This window comes from Scyliorhinus canicula, chromosome 26 (assembly GCF_902713615.1).
Source record: "Scyliorhinus canicula chromosome 26, sScyCan1.1, whole genome shotgun sequence".
Classification (NCBI taxonomy): domain Eukaryota; kingdom Metazoa; phylum Chordata; class Chondrichthyes; order Carcharhiniformes; family Scyliorhinidae; genus Scyliorhinus; species Scyliorhinus canicula.
In genome coordinates, this window is record NC_052171.1 from 10133152 (window position 1) to 10150896 (window position 17745).

Here is a 17745-nt window from a genome sequence, read left to right on the forward strand (position 1 = left end):
CGGACAGGGACACACAGACGCATGGACAAGGGCACACAGACGCACTGACAGGGGCACACAGACGCACTGACAGGGGCACACAGACGCACTGACAGGGGCACACAGACGCACGGACAGGGACACACAGACACACTGACAGGGGCACACAGACGCACTGACAGGGGCACACAGACGCACTGACAGGGGCACACAGACGCACGGACAGGGGCACACAGACGCACGGACAGGGGCACACAGACACACAGACAGGGGGCACACAGACACACTGACAGGGGCACACAGACGCACTGACAGGGGCACACAGACGCACTGACAGGGACACACAGACGCACTGACAGGGACACACAGACGCACTGACAGGGGAACACAGACGCACTGACAGGGGCACACAGACGCCGGGACAGGGGCACACAGACGCACTGACAGGGGCACACAGACGCACTGACAGGGACACACAGACGCACGGACAGGGACACAAAGACGCATGGACAGGGGCACACAGACGCACTGACAGGGACACACAGACGCACGGACAGGGACACAAAGACGCATGGACAGGGGCACACAGACGCACTGACAGGGGCACACAGACGCACTGACAGGGACACACAGACGCACGGACAGGGACACAAAGACGCATGGACAGGGGCACACAGACACACTGACAGGGGCACAAAGACGCACTGACAGGGACACACAGACGCACTGACAGGGACACAAAGACGCACTGACAGGGACACACAGACGCACTGACAGGGACACACAGACGCACTGACAGGGGCACACAGACGCACTGACAGGGGCACACAGACGCACGGACAGGGGCACACAGACGCACGGACAGGGGCACACAGACGCACGGACAGGGACACACAGACGCACGGACAGGGACACACAGACGCACTGACAGGGGCACACAGACGCACGGACAGGGACACACAGACGCACGGACAGGGACACAAAGATGCACTGACAGGGGCACACAGACGCACTGACAGGGACACACAGACGCACTGACAGGGACACACAGACGCACGGACAGGGACACAAAGACGCACTGACAGGGACACACAGACGCACTGACAGGGACACACAGACGCACTGACAGGGACACACAGACGCACGGACAGGGACACAAAGATGCACTGACAGGGGCACACAGACGCACGGACAGGGGCACACACAGACGCACTGACAGGGGCACACAGACACACTGACAGGGACACACAGACACACGGACAGGGGCACACAGACGCACTGACAGGGGCACACAGACGCAGGGACAGGGGAACACAGACGCATGGACAGGGACACACAGACGCACTGACAGGGGGCACACAGACGCACTGACAGGGACACAAAGATGCACTGACAGGGACACACAGACACACTGACAGGGGCACACAGACGCACTGACAGGGGCACACAGACGCACTGACAGGGGCACACAGACGCACTGACAGGGGCACACAGACGCACTGACAGGGGCACACAGACGCATGGACAAGGGCACACAGACGCATGGACAAGGGCACACAGACGCAGGGACAGGGGGCACACAGACGCACGGACAGGGACACACAGACACACTGACAGGGGCACACAGACGCACTGACAGGGGCACACAGACGCACTGACAGGGGGCACACAGACGCACTGACAGGGGCACACAGACGCACTGACAGGGGCACACAGACACACTGACAGGGGCACACAGACGCACTGACAGGGGCACACAGACGCACGGACAGGGGCACACAGACACACTGACAGGGGCACACAGACACACTGACAGGGGCACACAGACGCACTGACAGGGGCACACAGACGCACTGACAGGGGCACACAGACACACTGACAGGGGCACACAGACGCACTGACAGGGGGCACACAGACAGGGGCACACACAGACAGGGGCACACAGACGCACTGACAGGGGCACACAGACGCACTGACAGGGGCACACAGACGCACGGACAGGGGGCACACAGACGCACGGACAGGGGGCACACAGACGCACGGACAGGGGGCACACAGACGCACTGACAGGGGCACACAGACGCACTGACAGCGGCACACAGACGCACGGACAGGGGGCACACAGACAGGGGCACACACAGACAGGGGCACACAGACGCACTGACAGGGGCACACAGACGCACTGACAGGGGCACACAGACGCAGGGACAGGGGGCACACAGACGCAGGGACAGGGGAACACAGACGCACGGACAGGGGAACACAGACGCACGGACAGGGACACAAAGATGCACTGACAGGGGAACACAGACGCACTGACAGGGGGCACACAGACGCACTGACAGGGGGCACACAGACGCACTGACAGGGGGCACACAGACGCACTGACAGGGACACACAGACGCACTGACAGGGGCACACAGACGCCGGGACAGGGGCACACAGACGCACTGACAGGGGCAGGCAGACGCACTGACAGGGGCACACAGACGCACGGACAGGGGGCACACAGACACACTGACAGGGGCACACAGACGCACGGACAGGGGGCACACAGACGCACGGACAGGGGCACACAGACGCACTGACAGGGGCACACAGACGCACTGACAGGGGCACACAGACGCACTGACAGGGGCACACAGACGCACTGACAGGGGCACACAGACGCACTGACAGGGGCACACAGACGCACGGACAGGGGGCACACAGACGCACGGACAGGGACACAAAGATGCACTGACAGGGGAACACAGACGCACGGACAGGGGCACACAGACGCATGGACAAGGGCACACAGACGCGGGCACACAGACGCACGGACAGGGGCACAAAGACGCACTGACAGGGGCACACACACAGACTCATGGACAAGGGCACACAGACGCGGGCACACAGACGCACGGACAGGGGCACACAGACGCATACCTCATCAAACGATCGATGTGGCTTGATCACCATCTGGGACTGATAAGTTGACACTCGCACATAACTGGGGCTCTCCGGAACCTCTGGATGCTCGACAGCCCTGAATAGAAAGAATGAGATCTGAGGGAAGGCTGCAATCGGATACCCCAGCTTCCTGGGATGCCGAAGATGTCCGCTCTGTGCTGAGAACCATCAGCCCAAATCAGGACCATCACAATCCCAGAGATCAGCATTCACTGACACACAGATTCCTTAAAAAACACACACACACACAGAAGTGCACAATCTCAAAGCATTTACTGAAGACTTTGCGAGGATGGATATATTTAAACTATTACACACAAGAGGACGGGAGCAACTCCAAAGTTGTGCAGAGCGAAGGAGAAGTTTAAACCCTCAAACTCTCACCTTGAGACCAGCACCATTATATTGTTATTCTGGTCCACGTGATACCGTCGGATATACAGGTAGTCCCGTGAGTAAAGGGGATACTAGGGGACAGAAAGAAACACAGGAGAATTAAAAAGCTCACCCCATCCCCACCAAGTTGTTTTAACCTCATTTCTTTCCCCTGTAGTTGGCTCCGGGATTCAGTGGTTAGCTTCACAGCGCCAGGGTCCCGGGTTCGATTCCCGGCTTGGGTCACTGTCTGTGCAGAGTCTGCACGTTCTCCACGTGTCTGCGCGGGTTTCCTCCGGCTTCCTCCCACAAGTCCCGAAAGACGTGCTTGTTGGGTAAATTGGACATTCTGAATTCTCCCTCTGTGTACCCGAACAGGCGCCGGAATGTGGCGACTAGGGGCTTTTCACAGTAACTTCATTGCAGCGTTAATGTAAGATTATTAGAAATACCAGAGTCTTGCCTTTCTGCTCAAGGTGAATTGACATTTTAATCAGCTGATCAGACAACCTTACAGGGAAAATATGATAAAACCCAACTTCAGAAACATCACTGTGTCGGACAGTCACCGTCCAGATAAAATCATCTGGCTTCATGTGAAATGGCACCAATCAGCATCCTGGGGGTTACCATTGATCAGAAACGGAACTGGACCCAGCCAGTGGCTACCAGAGCACGTCAGAGGCTGGGAATTCTGCGGAGAGTAACTCACCTCCTGACTCCCCCCAAAGCCTGTCCACCATCTACAAGGCACAAGTCAGGAGTGTGAGGGAATACTCTCCACTTGCCTGGATGAGTGCAGCTCCCAACAACACTCAAGAAGCTCCACACCATCCAGGACAAAGCAGGCCCGCTTGATCGGCACCCCATCCACAAACATTCACTCCCTCCACCACCGACGCACAGTGGCAGCCGTGTGTACCATCTACAAGATGCACTGCAGCAACTCACCAAGGCTCCTTAGGCAGCACTTTCCAAACCCACGGCCTCTACCATCTAGAAGGACAAGGGGCAGCAGATACCTGGGAAACCCACCACCTGGAGGTTCCCCTCCAAGTCACTCACCGCCCCGACTTGGAAATATATCGGCCGTTCCTTCACTGTCGCTGGGTCAAAACCCTGGCACTCCCTAACAGCACGGTGGGTGTACCTACATCAGACGGACTGCAGCGGCTCAAGGAGGCGGCTCACCCACCACCTTCTCAAGGGGCAATTAGGGACGGGAACAGAAGCTGGGCTCGGCCAGCGACGCCCACATCTCGCGAAATAATTTTAAAAAAAACACAGTCCATATGTGTCAAGGGGACACCGAGCCAAAGTCGAAAAGCTGACCCACTTGATGTTCCAGACTGCTTTAGCCAGACCCCTGGCTGCAGTGGGGGCCGTCGGGGTATCTCGATCAAGGTGGTCTGCACTGTCAGAGGTTGCTCTGTCCACCGCTGTCGTCAACGCCCATTTGAGCGCTGGGCTGACCATTAGGTGCCAAGGCCGGGATGCCCAGCCCTGCGCGGGTGGTGGGTAGCACCGACGCTTGTGGAGTGTCGGAGGGGGGGGGGGGGGGGGGGGGGGGGGGGGGGGGGGGGGTGGAACCGAGACACACGCGCACGCGCCCGTACACACACACATGCATACCAACCAGCTTACCGGGAAGTGCGTGACCCAGTGGACGATCTCCGATCCTGACAAATCGTCCCGCTCGATCACTTCCAGTTTGATGACCAGCTCGTCCCATTTCTTCCTGTACTCCGTGTCGAGCTGTGCAGAGAGACTCGGTTAGACGGCGCCGCAACAGGAGGCAGCCCTTTCCCACGGTGGGGAGGGGGGAACACGAGAGACAACCTGCTCGGGGACCGTTGCTGCGAGGTTTCGGAGCTGCCCACAGATGAGAGAATGGGTCCCAGGCAGAGCCATTGGGATTGGAGTTGAGGTACGGAGATTTGCGATGGGAGTTCAGAGGAGGGCTTCAGCGTTAAACCGCAGGAAATGCCCCCCCCGAGGCGATGCCTGACAGCTGTGGCCGAGGTATAGCCGAGTAGGAGGAGCAGAAAGAAAGCTGGGTCTCTCTCTCGCTGGATGCTGAAACGGCAACATAACAACGGGACTAGGATCTGGCCGGGAGGCCCAGCGGAGGGAATTGGAAGGCAAAGCGAGACACGGGCTGACAGGTAGATAGAACCTTGCTGGAGGGAGAGGACGATTAACACCACTGATCTGTGAAACCGTGAAGGGTGACACAGTTAGCACTCACAGCGCCAGGGGCTCGGGTTCGATTCCCGGCTGGGTCACTGTCTGTGCGGAGTCTGCACGTTCTCCCCGTGTCTGCGTGGGTTTCCTCCGGGTGCTCCGGTTTCCTCCCACAGTCCCGAAAGACGTGCTGTTAGGGTGAATTGGACATTCTGAATTCTCCCTCCGTGTACCCGAACAGGCGCCGGAGTGTGGCGACGAGGGGCTTTTCACAGTAACTTCATTGCAGTGTTAATGCAAGCCTAATGTAAAAAGGAGGCCACCAGCAGTTCTGGAATTGATGACATCCAAGTCGCTAATCCCAGAGATCGACATTTCCATTTCTGCTGGTCTGGTGGGAAAAGAATAGGAATTTTGGGGGGGGAGGGGGGGTATAGAAAATGTACCTTCCATTGATTTGATATATTAAGGATTGTATTTCAAAGCTGTTCATTATACACAAAGTGCTTTGAGACATCAGTGAGCGATATGGTACGGCGCTGTATAGAATGCAGGGACCTATCCGTCTTTTACTCAGATACGGGGAGACACAGCGGAAAGACGCACTTTCCAATCGATTCCAACGCTGTACCTGCACATTGAAGAACTGTCGAGGGGTGACGTCGGTGTACGTTCCAAACACTGCGGAGGGAAACGGAACGAGAGAGGGAGATACATCAATCAAGCACCAGCTGACGAGGCATCGCAGTGACTCCCGCTGACCCACATCGCCCCCCCCTTTCCAACTCAACACGTGCCAACCTGGAGCCTCTGAGGAACGTAAGGCCCCCCCCCCCGCCGCACTATCCCCAAATCCCTTGGTACCTTTAATGCCTAGAAATCTATCAATCTTCTCTTGAATTTGCTCCATGTCCAAATCCCACCTTCTTGAGTGTGGGTTATGCACTTTGCTAAGAAGAATTTAGGCATAGACTATTTACTAAATGGGAAAAGGCTTTGGAAATCAGAAGCACAAAGGGATTCGGAAGTCCTTTTTCAAGGTTAACATGTAGGTTCAGTCGGCAGTTAGGAAGGCAAATGCAATGTTAGCATTCATGTCAAGAGGGCTAGAATACAAGAGCAGGGATGTACTTCTGAGGCTGTATAAGGCTCTGGTCAGACCCCATTTGGAGCATTGTGAGCAGTTTTGGGCCCCGTATCTAAGGAAGGATGTTCTGGCCTAGGAAAGGGTCCAGAGGAGGTTCACAAGAATGATCCCTGGAATAAAGAGTTTGCGTATGAGGAACGGTTGAGGACTCTGGGTCTGTACTCGTTGGGGTTTAGAAGGATGAGGGGGATCTTATTGAAACTTACAGGATACTGCGAGGCCTGGATAGAGTGGACGTGGAGAGGATGTTTCCAATTGTAGGAGAAACTAGAACCAGAGGGCACAGAAAGGGCTGGTTTAGCACAGAGAACTAAACAGCTGGCTTGTAATGCAGAACAAGACCAGCAGCGTGGGTTCAATTCCCGTACCAGCCTCCCCGAACAGGCGCCGGAATGTGGCGACTAGGGGCTTTTCACAGTAACTTCATTGAAGCCTACTCGTGACAATACGCGATTATTATTATTATGGTTAAATGCAATGTTAGCATTCATGTCGAGAGGGCTAGAATACAAGAGCAGGGATGTACTTCTGAGGCTGTATCAGGCTCTGGTCAGACCCCATTTGGAGTATTGTGAGCAGTTTTGGGCCCCGTATCTAAGGAAGGATGTGCTGGCCTTGGAAAGGGTCCAGAGGAGGTTCACAAGAATGATCCCTGGAATGAAGAGCTTGTTGTATGAGGAACAGTTGTGGAGTCTGGGTCTGTACTCGTTGGAGTTTAGAAGGATGAGGGGGGATCTTATTGAAACTTACAGGATACTGCGAGGCCTGGATAGAGTGGACGTGGAGAGGATGTTTCCACTTGTTGGAAAAACTAGAACCAGAGGACACCATCTCAGACTAAAGGGACGATCCTTTAAAACAGAGATGAGGAGGAATTTCTTCAGCCAGAGGGTGGTGAATCTGTGGAACTCTTTGCCGCAGAAGGCTGTGGAGGCCAAATCACTGAGTGCCTTTAAGACAGAGATTGATAGGTTGTTGATCAATAAGGGGGTCAGGGGTTACGGGGAGAAGGCAGGAGAATGGGGATGAGAAAATATCAGCCATGATTGAATGGCGGAGCAGACTCGATGGGCTGAATGGCCCAAATCTGCTCCTATGTCTGATGAGTGAAGGAATATCTCCTCGCCTCAATGAGAAATAGGCTGTCCCTTATTCTGAGACTGTGTCCCCAGTGAGCTCTCCCTCCCCCAGCCAGGGGAAACGTTCTTGCATTTACCCTGTCGAGCCCTGTAAGAATTTCCTATGTATCGAAGAGATCGCCTCTCAATCCTTTAAACTCCAGCGAATACCGGTCCAGCCTCCTCACTGGATAATCCCACCATCCCGGGATTGATCCCGAATTGGGATCCCCGTCCTTTGGCAAGGAGACAGAAACGGTGCGCGAGACTGGACGCTGTTTGGTCGACATCCCGAAAAGTCACTCTCGCCACCCCCCTCCCCCCGGCGAGGACATTTGCCACGTGGGTTGGCTACGCTGAGAAGGTTGGGACTTGCGCTCTTACCTCGGTACTGGTAGAGGTGACTGCCTGGAATGGGCCGGCGCCACAGCCGGAAGCTAGGCCTGTCCATCACCGGCTCCCACGCATCGTCCTCCTGACGGTGAACCCGCTCCGCCAGCTCCCGTTTCCGCTGCTTCTCGGGGGCTGGGGCCTCCACGCTTTTGAAATCGCTCAGGCATCTGTGTTGGGGGCGGTAAAGCGCTTGTCCGATGAGCAAATCGAGTAACAAACTGGCCTCCCCTGCCGCACGGACTGATTAACCCTTCAGAATCTTTTTCTTTACCCGTTTTATGGATGTGGGCATCGCTGGCTGGGTCAGCATTTGTTACCCATTACTTAAATGTCCTCCATTTCGGAGGACTTTTTTTTTTGAGAGTGAACCGCATCGCTGTGGGGTCTGGAGTCACATGTAGGCCAGACCGGGTAAGGACGGCAGATTTCCTTCCCTAAAGGACGTTCGTGAACCAGTGGGTTTTGACGACAATCGGACAACGTTTTCGCAGTCATTCTTCGACTTTCAATTCAGAGATTTCTTCTCCCCCCCCCCCATAAATTTAGGGTACCCAAATCTTTTTCCAATTACGGGGCAATTTAGCGTGGCCAATCCACCTGCCCTGCACATCTTTGGGTTGTGGGGGCGAAACCCACGCAGACACGGGGAGAATGTGTAAACTCCACACGGACAGTGACCCGGAGCCGGGATCGAACCTGGGGCCTCGGCGCCGTGAGGCAGCAGTGCTAACCACTGCGCCGCCCCGCCGAGATTTGGTATTCAATTCAAATTTCATCATCTGCGGGCATGGTGGCGCAGTGGTTAGCACTGCTGCCTCAAGCCGCCGAGGTCCCGGGTTCGATCCCGGCCCCGGGTCGCTGCCCGTGTGGGGTTTGCACGTTCTCCCCGTCTCTGCGTGGGTCTCACCCCCACAACTCTAAGATGTGCAGGTTACGTGGATTGGCCGCGCTAAATTGCCTCTATATTGGAAAAAATAATTGGGTACCCTAAATTTCTATTTTTAAAAAAATGTCACCATCTGTAGTGGTGGGATTCGAACCCAAATCCACCAGATCTTTGCCTGGGTCTCTGGATCACAAGTCCAGCGATAATACCTCTGTGCCACCGCCACCCTTTGGACCTGCCAATGGGGGAGCCATTAAAACCAGGGATGCTCAAGAGAACATAATTAGTGGAGTGCCACATCTCAGAGGGGGCTGTAACCGGCGCTGAACATAGGGAGGGACTGGAAAGCCAAAGACTCACCACGTCCAAAATGAGGGACTCCGAGCCGTGTGGGCGGCCTTAACCCTTTGTTGGCTGAATCCTCTGGCAGCCTCCAAACCAATGATCAACAGAAAAGGGTTCCGACACTTCTGACCAACTTGGCCATGAAGCTAGCGACCCCCGCTTGCCTGAACTGTCACTGTGTAGATGGCCATCAGCACGACTCGCCCTCCTGTCCCTCCTCGGCATGATCCCTCGCAAATGGTTGTGCCTCGACTGCTAATTCAGATCAGCCAAGGAAATAAAAACTGCGACTGACACGGTACAGCGGCAAATCACATGATAGATTATCCGGGCCGGCACCGGTGGGGGGGGGAATGCCCCTCAGTCATTGCACAGGCTAAGGCACTGAAAGGAATTTATTTATAAAGAGTAAGTTTATACAGGAGCGAGAGAAAAAAAAGCAGGGACTAACCAACCGTACCATATCTCTCTGGCAAAGCTTGAACCGGTTTTGAAACAATAATATTCACCAATCTCCCCACTTCTTTGAGCTGCTTTTTCGATTGAGCTTCAGAGGGCAGCACGGTAGCATGGTGGTTAGCACAATTGCTTCACAGCTCCAGGGTCCAAGGTTCGATTCCCGGCTTGGGTCACTGCCTGTGCGGAGTCGGCACGTTCTCCTCCGGGTGCTCCGGTTTCCTCCCACAGTCCAAAGATGTGCAGGTTAGGTGGATTGGCCATGCTAAATTGCCCCTTAGTGTCCAAAATTGCCCGTAGTGATTATTTTATTTTATATTATAGAATTTACAGTGCAGAAGGAGGCCGTTCGGCCCATCGAGTCTGCACTGGCTCTTGGAAAGAGCACCCGACCCAAGGTCAACACCTCCACCCTATCCCCATAACCCAGTAACCCCACCCAACACTAAGGGCAATTTTGGAAAATAAGGGCAGCATGGTAGCATGGTGGTTAGCATAAATGCTTCACAGCTCCAGGGTCCCAGGTTCGATTCCCGGCTGGGTCACTGTCTGTGTGGAGTCTGCACGTCCTCCCCGTGTGTGCGTGGGTTTCCTCCGAGTGCTCCGGTTTCCTCCCACAGTCCAAAGATGTGCGGGTTAGGTGGATTGGCCATGCTAAAATTGCCCGTAGTGTCCTAAAAAGTAAGGTTGGGGGGGGGGGGGGGGGGAGGAGTTGTTGGGTTACGGGTATAGGGTGGATACGTGGGTTCGAGTAGGGTGATCATGGCTCGGCACAACATTGAGGGCCGAAGGGCCTGTTCTGTGCTGTACTGTTCTATGTTCTAAGGGCAATTTATCACGGCCAATCCACCTAACCTGCACATCTTTGGACTGTGGGAGGAAACCGGAGCACCCGGAGGAAACCCACGCACACACGGGGGGAGGACGTGCAGACTCTGCACAGACAGTGACCCAAGCCGGAATCGAACCTGGAACCCTGGAGCTGTGAAGCAATTGTGCTAACCACTGTGCTACCGTGCTGCCCCGTGATGGGTGGGGTTAATGGGTTATGGGGATAGGGTGGAGGTGTTGACCTTGGGTAGGGTGCTCTTTCCAGGAGCCGGTGCAGACTCGATGGGCCGAATGGCCTCCTTCTGCACTGTAAATTCTAGCTATGAAAATGGAGGTAACAGACCCTGGGACGGGCACCGAAAGAACGGGGAGCTGCCAATCCTGGAAAGACCAGCATTGGCACAATTCTTTGCCATGACAGTTCAAAGGAACATCCACCCGACCGACAATATGCGGGACTCCGAGCCTTGCGGGCGGCCTTAACCCTTTGTTGGCTGAATCCTCTAATCATCCATCCCTAATCTAAAGGCACACACAATAGTCAGCTGGTTTTCTATGCCCCGTGCTTTTGATATTATACATATTAGCAGCAATATACTTTAGCAAGGTTGCATAGATTAACAGCTCAAAAAATGCAGGGCTTTGTAGCTAACGGCGGAAAACAGAAAATAAAAACATTATTCTGGGAAACGGAGTGGCTGAAAGGCTCCCCCGTAGGAACAGGAGATGTCTCGATGCAGTTTTTCTCCCCATGGAGGGGAACACAGGAAATAAATCGCACCATTTTCATCAAGCTTTCTATTTAAAGCAAAGCGTGATGAAGATCTCCATTTAAAAGAGGAACAAGCTGCCTGTAATCTGCATGCCCAGCACAGTGCGGTCTGTATTTTCCAGCAGTAACGACAGATCTGTGTGCAGAGAGGAGCCAGAGTACAAACCAACAGGAAAAATAAACCCCGCTTCAATTAACTCCAGCACCTTCAGCATCACAGCCCCACCCGGTGGCACGGTAGCACAGTGGTTAGCACTATAGCCTCACAGCTCCACGGTCCCGGTTTCGATTCCCCGCTGGGTCACTGTGCGGAGTCTGCACGTCCCACCCCGTGTCTGCGTGGGTTTCCTCCGGGTGCTCCGGTTTCCCCCCCACAGTCCAAAGATGGATTAGGTTAGGTGGATTGGCCACGCTAAATTTCCCCTTAGTGTCCAAAAACAGGTTAGGTGGGGTTACTGAATTACAGGGATAGGGTGGAAGTGAGGGCTGAAGTCGGGTGCTCTTTCCAAGATTCGATGCAGACTCGATGGACCAAATGGCCTCCTTCTGCCCTTAAATTCTAAGTTTCTCCCCACTTACAGCCACTCCCCGCACACACTGTCCCCCCTCACCCCCAGTCCCTTCCCCACTCCCCTATCACCCCCAGTCCCTCCCCTCTCCCCCCTCACCCCCAGTCCCTCCCCACCCCCTATCACCCCCAGTCCCTCCCCACTCCCCCCTCACCCCAGTCCCTCCCCACTCCCCCTCACCCCCAGTCCCTCCCCACTCCCCCCTCACCCTCCAGTCCCTTCCCCACTCCCCTATCACCCCCAGTCCCTCCCCACTCCCCCTCATCCCCAGTCCCTCCCCACTCCCCCTCACCCCCAGTCCCTTCCCACTCCCCCCCAGTCCCTCCCCACTCCCCCCTCACCCTCCAGTCCCTTCCCCACTCCCCTATCACCCCCAGTCCCTCCCCACTCCCCCTCATCCCCAGTCCCTCCCCACTCCCCCTCACCCCCAGTCCCTTCCCACTCCCCCTCACCCCCAGTCCCTCCCCACTCCCCCTCACCCCCAGTCCCTTCCCACTCCCCCTCACCCCCAGTCCCTCCCCACTCCCCCCTCACCCCCAGTCCCTCCCACTCCCCCTCACCCCCAGTCCCTTCCCACTCCCCCCTCACCCCCAGTCCCTCCCACTCCCCCCTCACCCCCAGTCCCTCCCCACTCCCCCTCACCCCCAGTCCCTCCCCACTCCCCCTCACCCCGACCCTTCCATCTCTGTCCCTCCCCACTCCCCCTCAGCCCCAGTCCCTCCCCACTCCCCCTCAGCCCCAGTCCCTTCCCACTCCCCCTCACCCCCAGTCCCTTCCCACTCCCCCTCAGCCCCAGTCCCTCCCCACTCCAGTCCCTTACCACTCCCCCTCACCCCCAGTCCCTTCCCACTCCCCCTCAGCCCCAGTCCCTTCCCACTCCCCCTCAGCCCCAGTCCCTCCCCACTCCCCCTCACCCTCCAGTCCCTTCCCCACTCCCCCTCACCCCCAGTCCTTTCCCACTCCCCCCTCACCCCCAGTCCTTCCCCACTCCCCCTCACCCCCAGTCCCTTCCCACTCCCCCTCAGCCCCAGTCCCTTCCCACTCCCCCTCAGCCCCAGTCCCTCCCCACTCCCCCTCACCCCCAGTCCCTTCCCACTCCCCCCTCACCCCCAGTCCCTCCCACTCCCCCCTCACCCCCAGTCCCTCCCCACTCCCCCTCACCCCCAGTCCCTCCCCACTCCCCCTCACCCCGACCCTTCCATCTCTGTCCCTCCCCACTCCCCCTCAGCCCCAGTCCCTCCCCACTCCCCCTCAGCCCCAGTCCCTTCCCACTCCCCCTCAGCCCCAGTCCCTTCCCACTCCCCCTCAGCCCCAGTCCCTCCCCACTCCCCCTCCAGTCCCTTACCACTCCCCCTCACCCCCAGTCCCTTCCCACTCCCCCTCAGCCCCAGTCCCTTCCCACTCCCCCTCAGCCCCAGTCCCTCCCCACTCCCCCTCACCCTCCAGTCCCTTCCCCACTCCCCCTCACCCCCAGTCCTTTCCCACTCCCCCCTCACCCCCAGTCCTTCCCCACTCCCCCTCACCCCCAGTCCCTTCCCACTCCCCCTCAGCCCCAGTCCCTTCCCACTCCCCCTCAGCCCCAGTCCCTCCCCACTCCCCCTCACCCTCCAGTCCCTTACCACTCCCCCTCACCCCCAGTCCTTTCCCACTCCCCCCTCACCCCAGTCCTTCCCCACTCCCCCTCACCCCCAGTCCCTCCCCACTCCCCCTCACCCCCAGTCCCTCCCCACCCCCCCTCACCCCCAGACGGTAGCATTGTGGATAGCACAATCGCTTCACAGCTCCAGGGTCCCAGTTTCGATTCCGGCTTGGGTCACTGTCTGTGCGGAGTCTGCACATCCTCCCCCCGTGTCTGCGTGGGTTTCCTCCGGGTGCTCCGGTTTCCTCCCACAGTCTAAAGATGTGCAGGTTAGGTGGATTGGCCGTGATCAATTGCCCTTGGTGTCCAAAATTGCCCTTAGTGTTGGGTGGGGTTACTGGGTTATGGGGATAGGGTGGAGGTGTTGACCTCGGGTAGGGTGCTCTTTCCAAGAGCCGGTGCAGACTCGATTTGCCGAATGGCCTCCTTCTGCACTGTAAATTCTATGAAATCTCCGTCCCTCCCCACTCTGTCCCTTTCACCTTCAGTGGAGCCTGAATTCCTTGGCTTGCTTTCTCAGCTAACAGCGCAGCTCATATTGTGTTTCTATTTCCAGTCTCTGAGGTCACCTCGCAACAAGTCTCGAGTACAGCCAGGCCATTGAGCCCCATGATTTACTATTGGTTATGTTCCAAACCCTCCTCCAAACCCCCCCTTCCCTCTCACACCGAACCTCCTGCACTACCTTCCTCCCTCATCTGGTGAACCAGCTTTCCTTTAAGCACACCGATCCTCTTCACCTCAAAGCCCTCCGTGTGGGAGCGAGCGCCTCCTTCTCAGCGCTCTCTAGGCACAGACGCTTCTCCCTAATTCCCTGCTGGAGTGATCCGGGACCACCTCACACTCTCAGGCTATGATCGTACCCGTATGTGGAAACATTGGTCCCGCACTGCCCCTATCAAATCGCTTCATTTTAATATTTTTAAAATTAACCCAATTCTTTTTTTCCAATTAAGGGGCAATTTAGCGTGGCCAATCCACCTAACCTGCACATCTTTGGGTTGTGGGGGGGGCGAAACCCACGCAAACACGGGGAGAATGTGCAAACTCCACACGGACAGTGACCCAGAGCCGGGATCGAACCTGGGACCTCGGCGCCGTGAGGCAGCAGTGCTAACCACTGCGCCACCCTGCTGCCCTGGCTCGCTCTTAACTTGCCCTCTCAAGTGGCCTCAGACACCATTCAGTTCAAGGGCAATTAGGGATGGGCACGAAATGCTGGCCCAGCCCCAGCGACTCCCGCAGCCCAGCACGGTAGCACAGTGGTTAGCACAATTGCTTCACAGCTCCAGGGTCCCAGGTTCGATTCCCGGCGGAGTCTGCACCTTCTCCCCCCCCCATGTCTGCGTGGGTTTCCTCCGGGTGCTCCGGTTTCCTCCCACAGTCCAAAGATGTGCGGGTTAGGTGAACTGTCAATGCTAAATTGCCCTTAGTGTCCAAAAAAGGTTAGAACATAGAACAGTACAGCACAGAACAGGCCCTTCGGCCCTCGATGTTGTGCCGAGCAATGATCACCCCACTCAAACCCACGTATCCACCCTATACCCATAACCCAACAACCCTCCCCCCCTTAACCTTACTTTTTAGGACACTACGGGCAATTTAGCATGGCCAATCCACCTTACCCACACATCTTTGGACTGTGGGAGGAAACCGGAGCTCCCGGAGGAAACCCACGCACACACGGGGAGGACGTGCAGACTCCGCACAGACAGTGACCCAGCCGGTTAAGTGGGGGTTAAGTGGGGGTTGCTGGGTCGTGGGGATCAGGTAGATACGTGGGCTTGAGTCGGGTGCTCTTTGTAAGGGCCGGTGCAGACTCGATGGGCCGAATGGCCTCCTTCTGCACTGTAAATTCTATGATAAAGAAAAATGGATGGCCTTGTATTTACCCACATTTGCCGCCGCTTTTGTCCACTCACTTAATCTATCCATATCTCTTTGCAATTTTCTGCATCTATCTACCCTACTCACAGCAACCTATCTTTGCGCTATTGGCTAATTTGTCCGTGTGGTTCTCTACGTCATTCTCCAAGTTGTGAATACAAATGGTGTTGTGTACTCACGTTTGTTCCATGTTGGAACAAGGTCACTTTAAGAGTCCAATGACGAGACATACTGATGATGGCCGTTTACGCGGGCATACAGGCAGACTATCCCAACACCTTCCCAATAAAGCTCTTGCTTGTTTGTACCTTCGCGGTCTGCAAGCCTGTCCTTTAAAAATACCACAGTGAAAACAGGCGGCGAGGACGGGATGGTGAGGATGAAGGAGATAGCCAGAAGCTTATTTTTGGCGGCCAGAGCTCACTAGCGACATCGAGGAGAAGATGGACACGTGTTCGACTTGTGCAAGGGTTCGAAACCGGCCGCCACTAGCGCCATTATAATCATATCAGAGAATTTGCAGTGCTGAAGGAGGCCATTCGGCCCATCAAGTCTGCACCGGCTCTTGGAAAGAGCACCCGATCCAAGCCCACAACCCCACCCAATCCCCATAACCCAGTAACCCCCACCCAACACTAAGGGCAATTTTGGACACTAAAGGCAATTTAGCACGGCCAATCCACCTAACCTGTACATCTTTGGATTGTGGGAGGAACCCGGAGGAAACCCACGCAGACACGGGGAGTGCCCCTTAATTGGAAAAAAGGAATTGGGTACTCTAAATTTACAAAGAAAAGTCTATTCTTGCCCATGCCACCCAGTTTCTATCACTAAGCTAGTCCCACTTGCCCGCATTTGCCCCATATCCCTCTATACCCACCCTGCCCATGTTACTGTCTAACTGCTTCTTAAAAGGACAAAATTGTACCCGCCTCTACCACTGCCTCTGGCAGCCCGTTCCAGATACTCACCACCCTCTGTGTGAACAAATTTCCCCTCTGGTCTCTTTTGTATCTCTCCCCTCTCACCTTTAACCTATGCCCTCTAGTACCAGACTCCCCGACCTTTGGGAAAAGATGTTGACTATCTACCTTATCTATGCTCCTCATTATTTTATAGACCTCTAGAAGATCACCCCTAAGCCTCCTACGCTCCAGAGGAAAAAGTCCCAGCCTATCCAGCCTCTCCTTATAACTCAGACCATCAAGTCCTGGTAACATCCTCGTAAATCTCTTCTGTACTCTTTCTAGTTTAACAATATCCTTCCTATAATGTGACCAGAACTGAACACAGGATATTCCATATTTCACAGTCAGCACAATTGTGCTCATAAATTCGGGCTAGATTTATGCAATAACTTCTAAGTTTATTCAGTTTTCTGCTTCCTGCCATTAGTGGATCGACACCTACCGTTGCAGTTCCTCGTCCCGAATCCTCTCGCTGTCCCACATGAAGACGGCGGCGAAAGCTGCCACCAGCTTGCCAGAGCCCGAGTGCCGGCTCTGGAACCTCCGCCACAGGTTGGTGAACAGGCTCCGGCGGGAGTGCTCCGAGTACAGGTTGCTGTACAGCTGCCCGATCTGCTGGGCCCTCCGCAGCCGCTGGCCCGTCACGTAGCTGCACTGGCTCGCCAGGATCGACACCATCTTCCTCCTGGCCGCGCCTCCCGTGCCGTCGGCCGCCCCGAACCCTCCCCGCAGCAGGCCCAGCGCCCGCCTGGTCCAGGCCGCCAGCCAACCGGCCTCGCCCCAGCTCACGGCCTGGCTGGAAGAGCGAGCGGGCCACAGCCACGGGGAGGACCGGCCGGCGAGCGGCTTCGAGCGGGCCGGGTTCAGGATCGCAGGCGGTCTCCTCAAAGACAACATGGCGCACGCAGTGGTCAGGGCTCAGCTGCAAGAGAGCAAACATTGGTAAATTAGACAGTGCCTGGCAGAATACAGTACCTTCAATGTGCAGCTAGAACTTTTTGCACAATTTACTTTTTTTGGGGGGGGAAGAGGGTTATTTTCACTGCTCTGAATGTTGCAATGTGACCATTCCTCCTGCCAGATGTTGCCAGGGATTTTAGTGTGAGGGGTATGCAGAGTGCTGGCCTCCAGCACCAGACTGTGTGAATGGCCTTGCTCAGCCCAGCCTGCCTGTCAATCACACACACCACGTGGGCCAGCGCACCCTAACCTGCTGCCTCCCCCCACCCCGCCCCCTGATTGGC

General features: G+C 56.2%; 1 protein-coding gene across 5 annotated transcripts in view; it reads right to left on the reverse strand.

Annotated features, from left to right (window-relative positions):
• Positions 1-17745, reverse strand: part of stard7 (StAR-related lipid transfer (START) domain containing 7) — a 55096-nt gene that overhangs the window by 4407 nt on the left and 32944 nt on the right. For 4 of the 5 annotated variants that reach the window (XM_038785570.1, XM_038785569.1, XM_038785572.1 and 1 more), the window contains 6 exons: positions 16944-17423; positions 8140-8315; positions 6122-6171; positions 4951-5061; positions 3316-3398; positions 2908-3007 (listed from right to left, as the gene is read on the reverse strand). In XM_038785570.1, the coding sequence (XP_038641498.1) occupies positions 2908-3007; positions 3316-3398; positions 4951-5061; positions 6122-6171; positions 8140-8315; positions 16944-17398 (975 nt within the window). In that variant the 5' untranslated portion in view covers positions 17399-17423. Of the gene's footprint in view, positions 1-2907; positions 3008-3315; positions 3399-4950; positions 5062-6121; positions 6172-8139; positions 8316-16943; positions 17424-17512; positions 17687-17745 lie in introns of those variants that run through there. The other variant, XM_038785573.1, reaches the window with a different exon arrangement.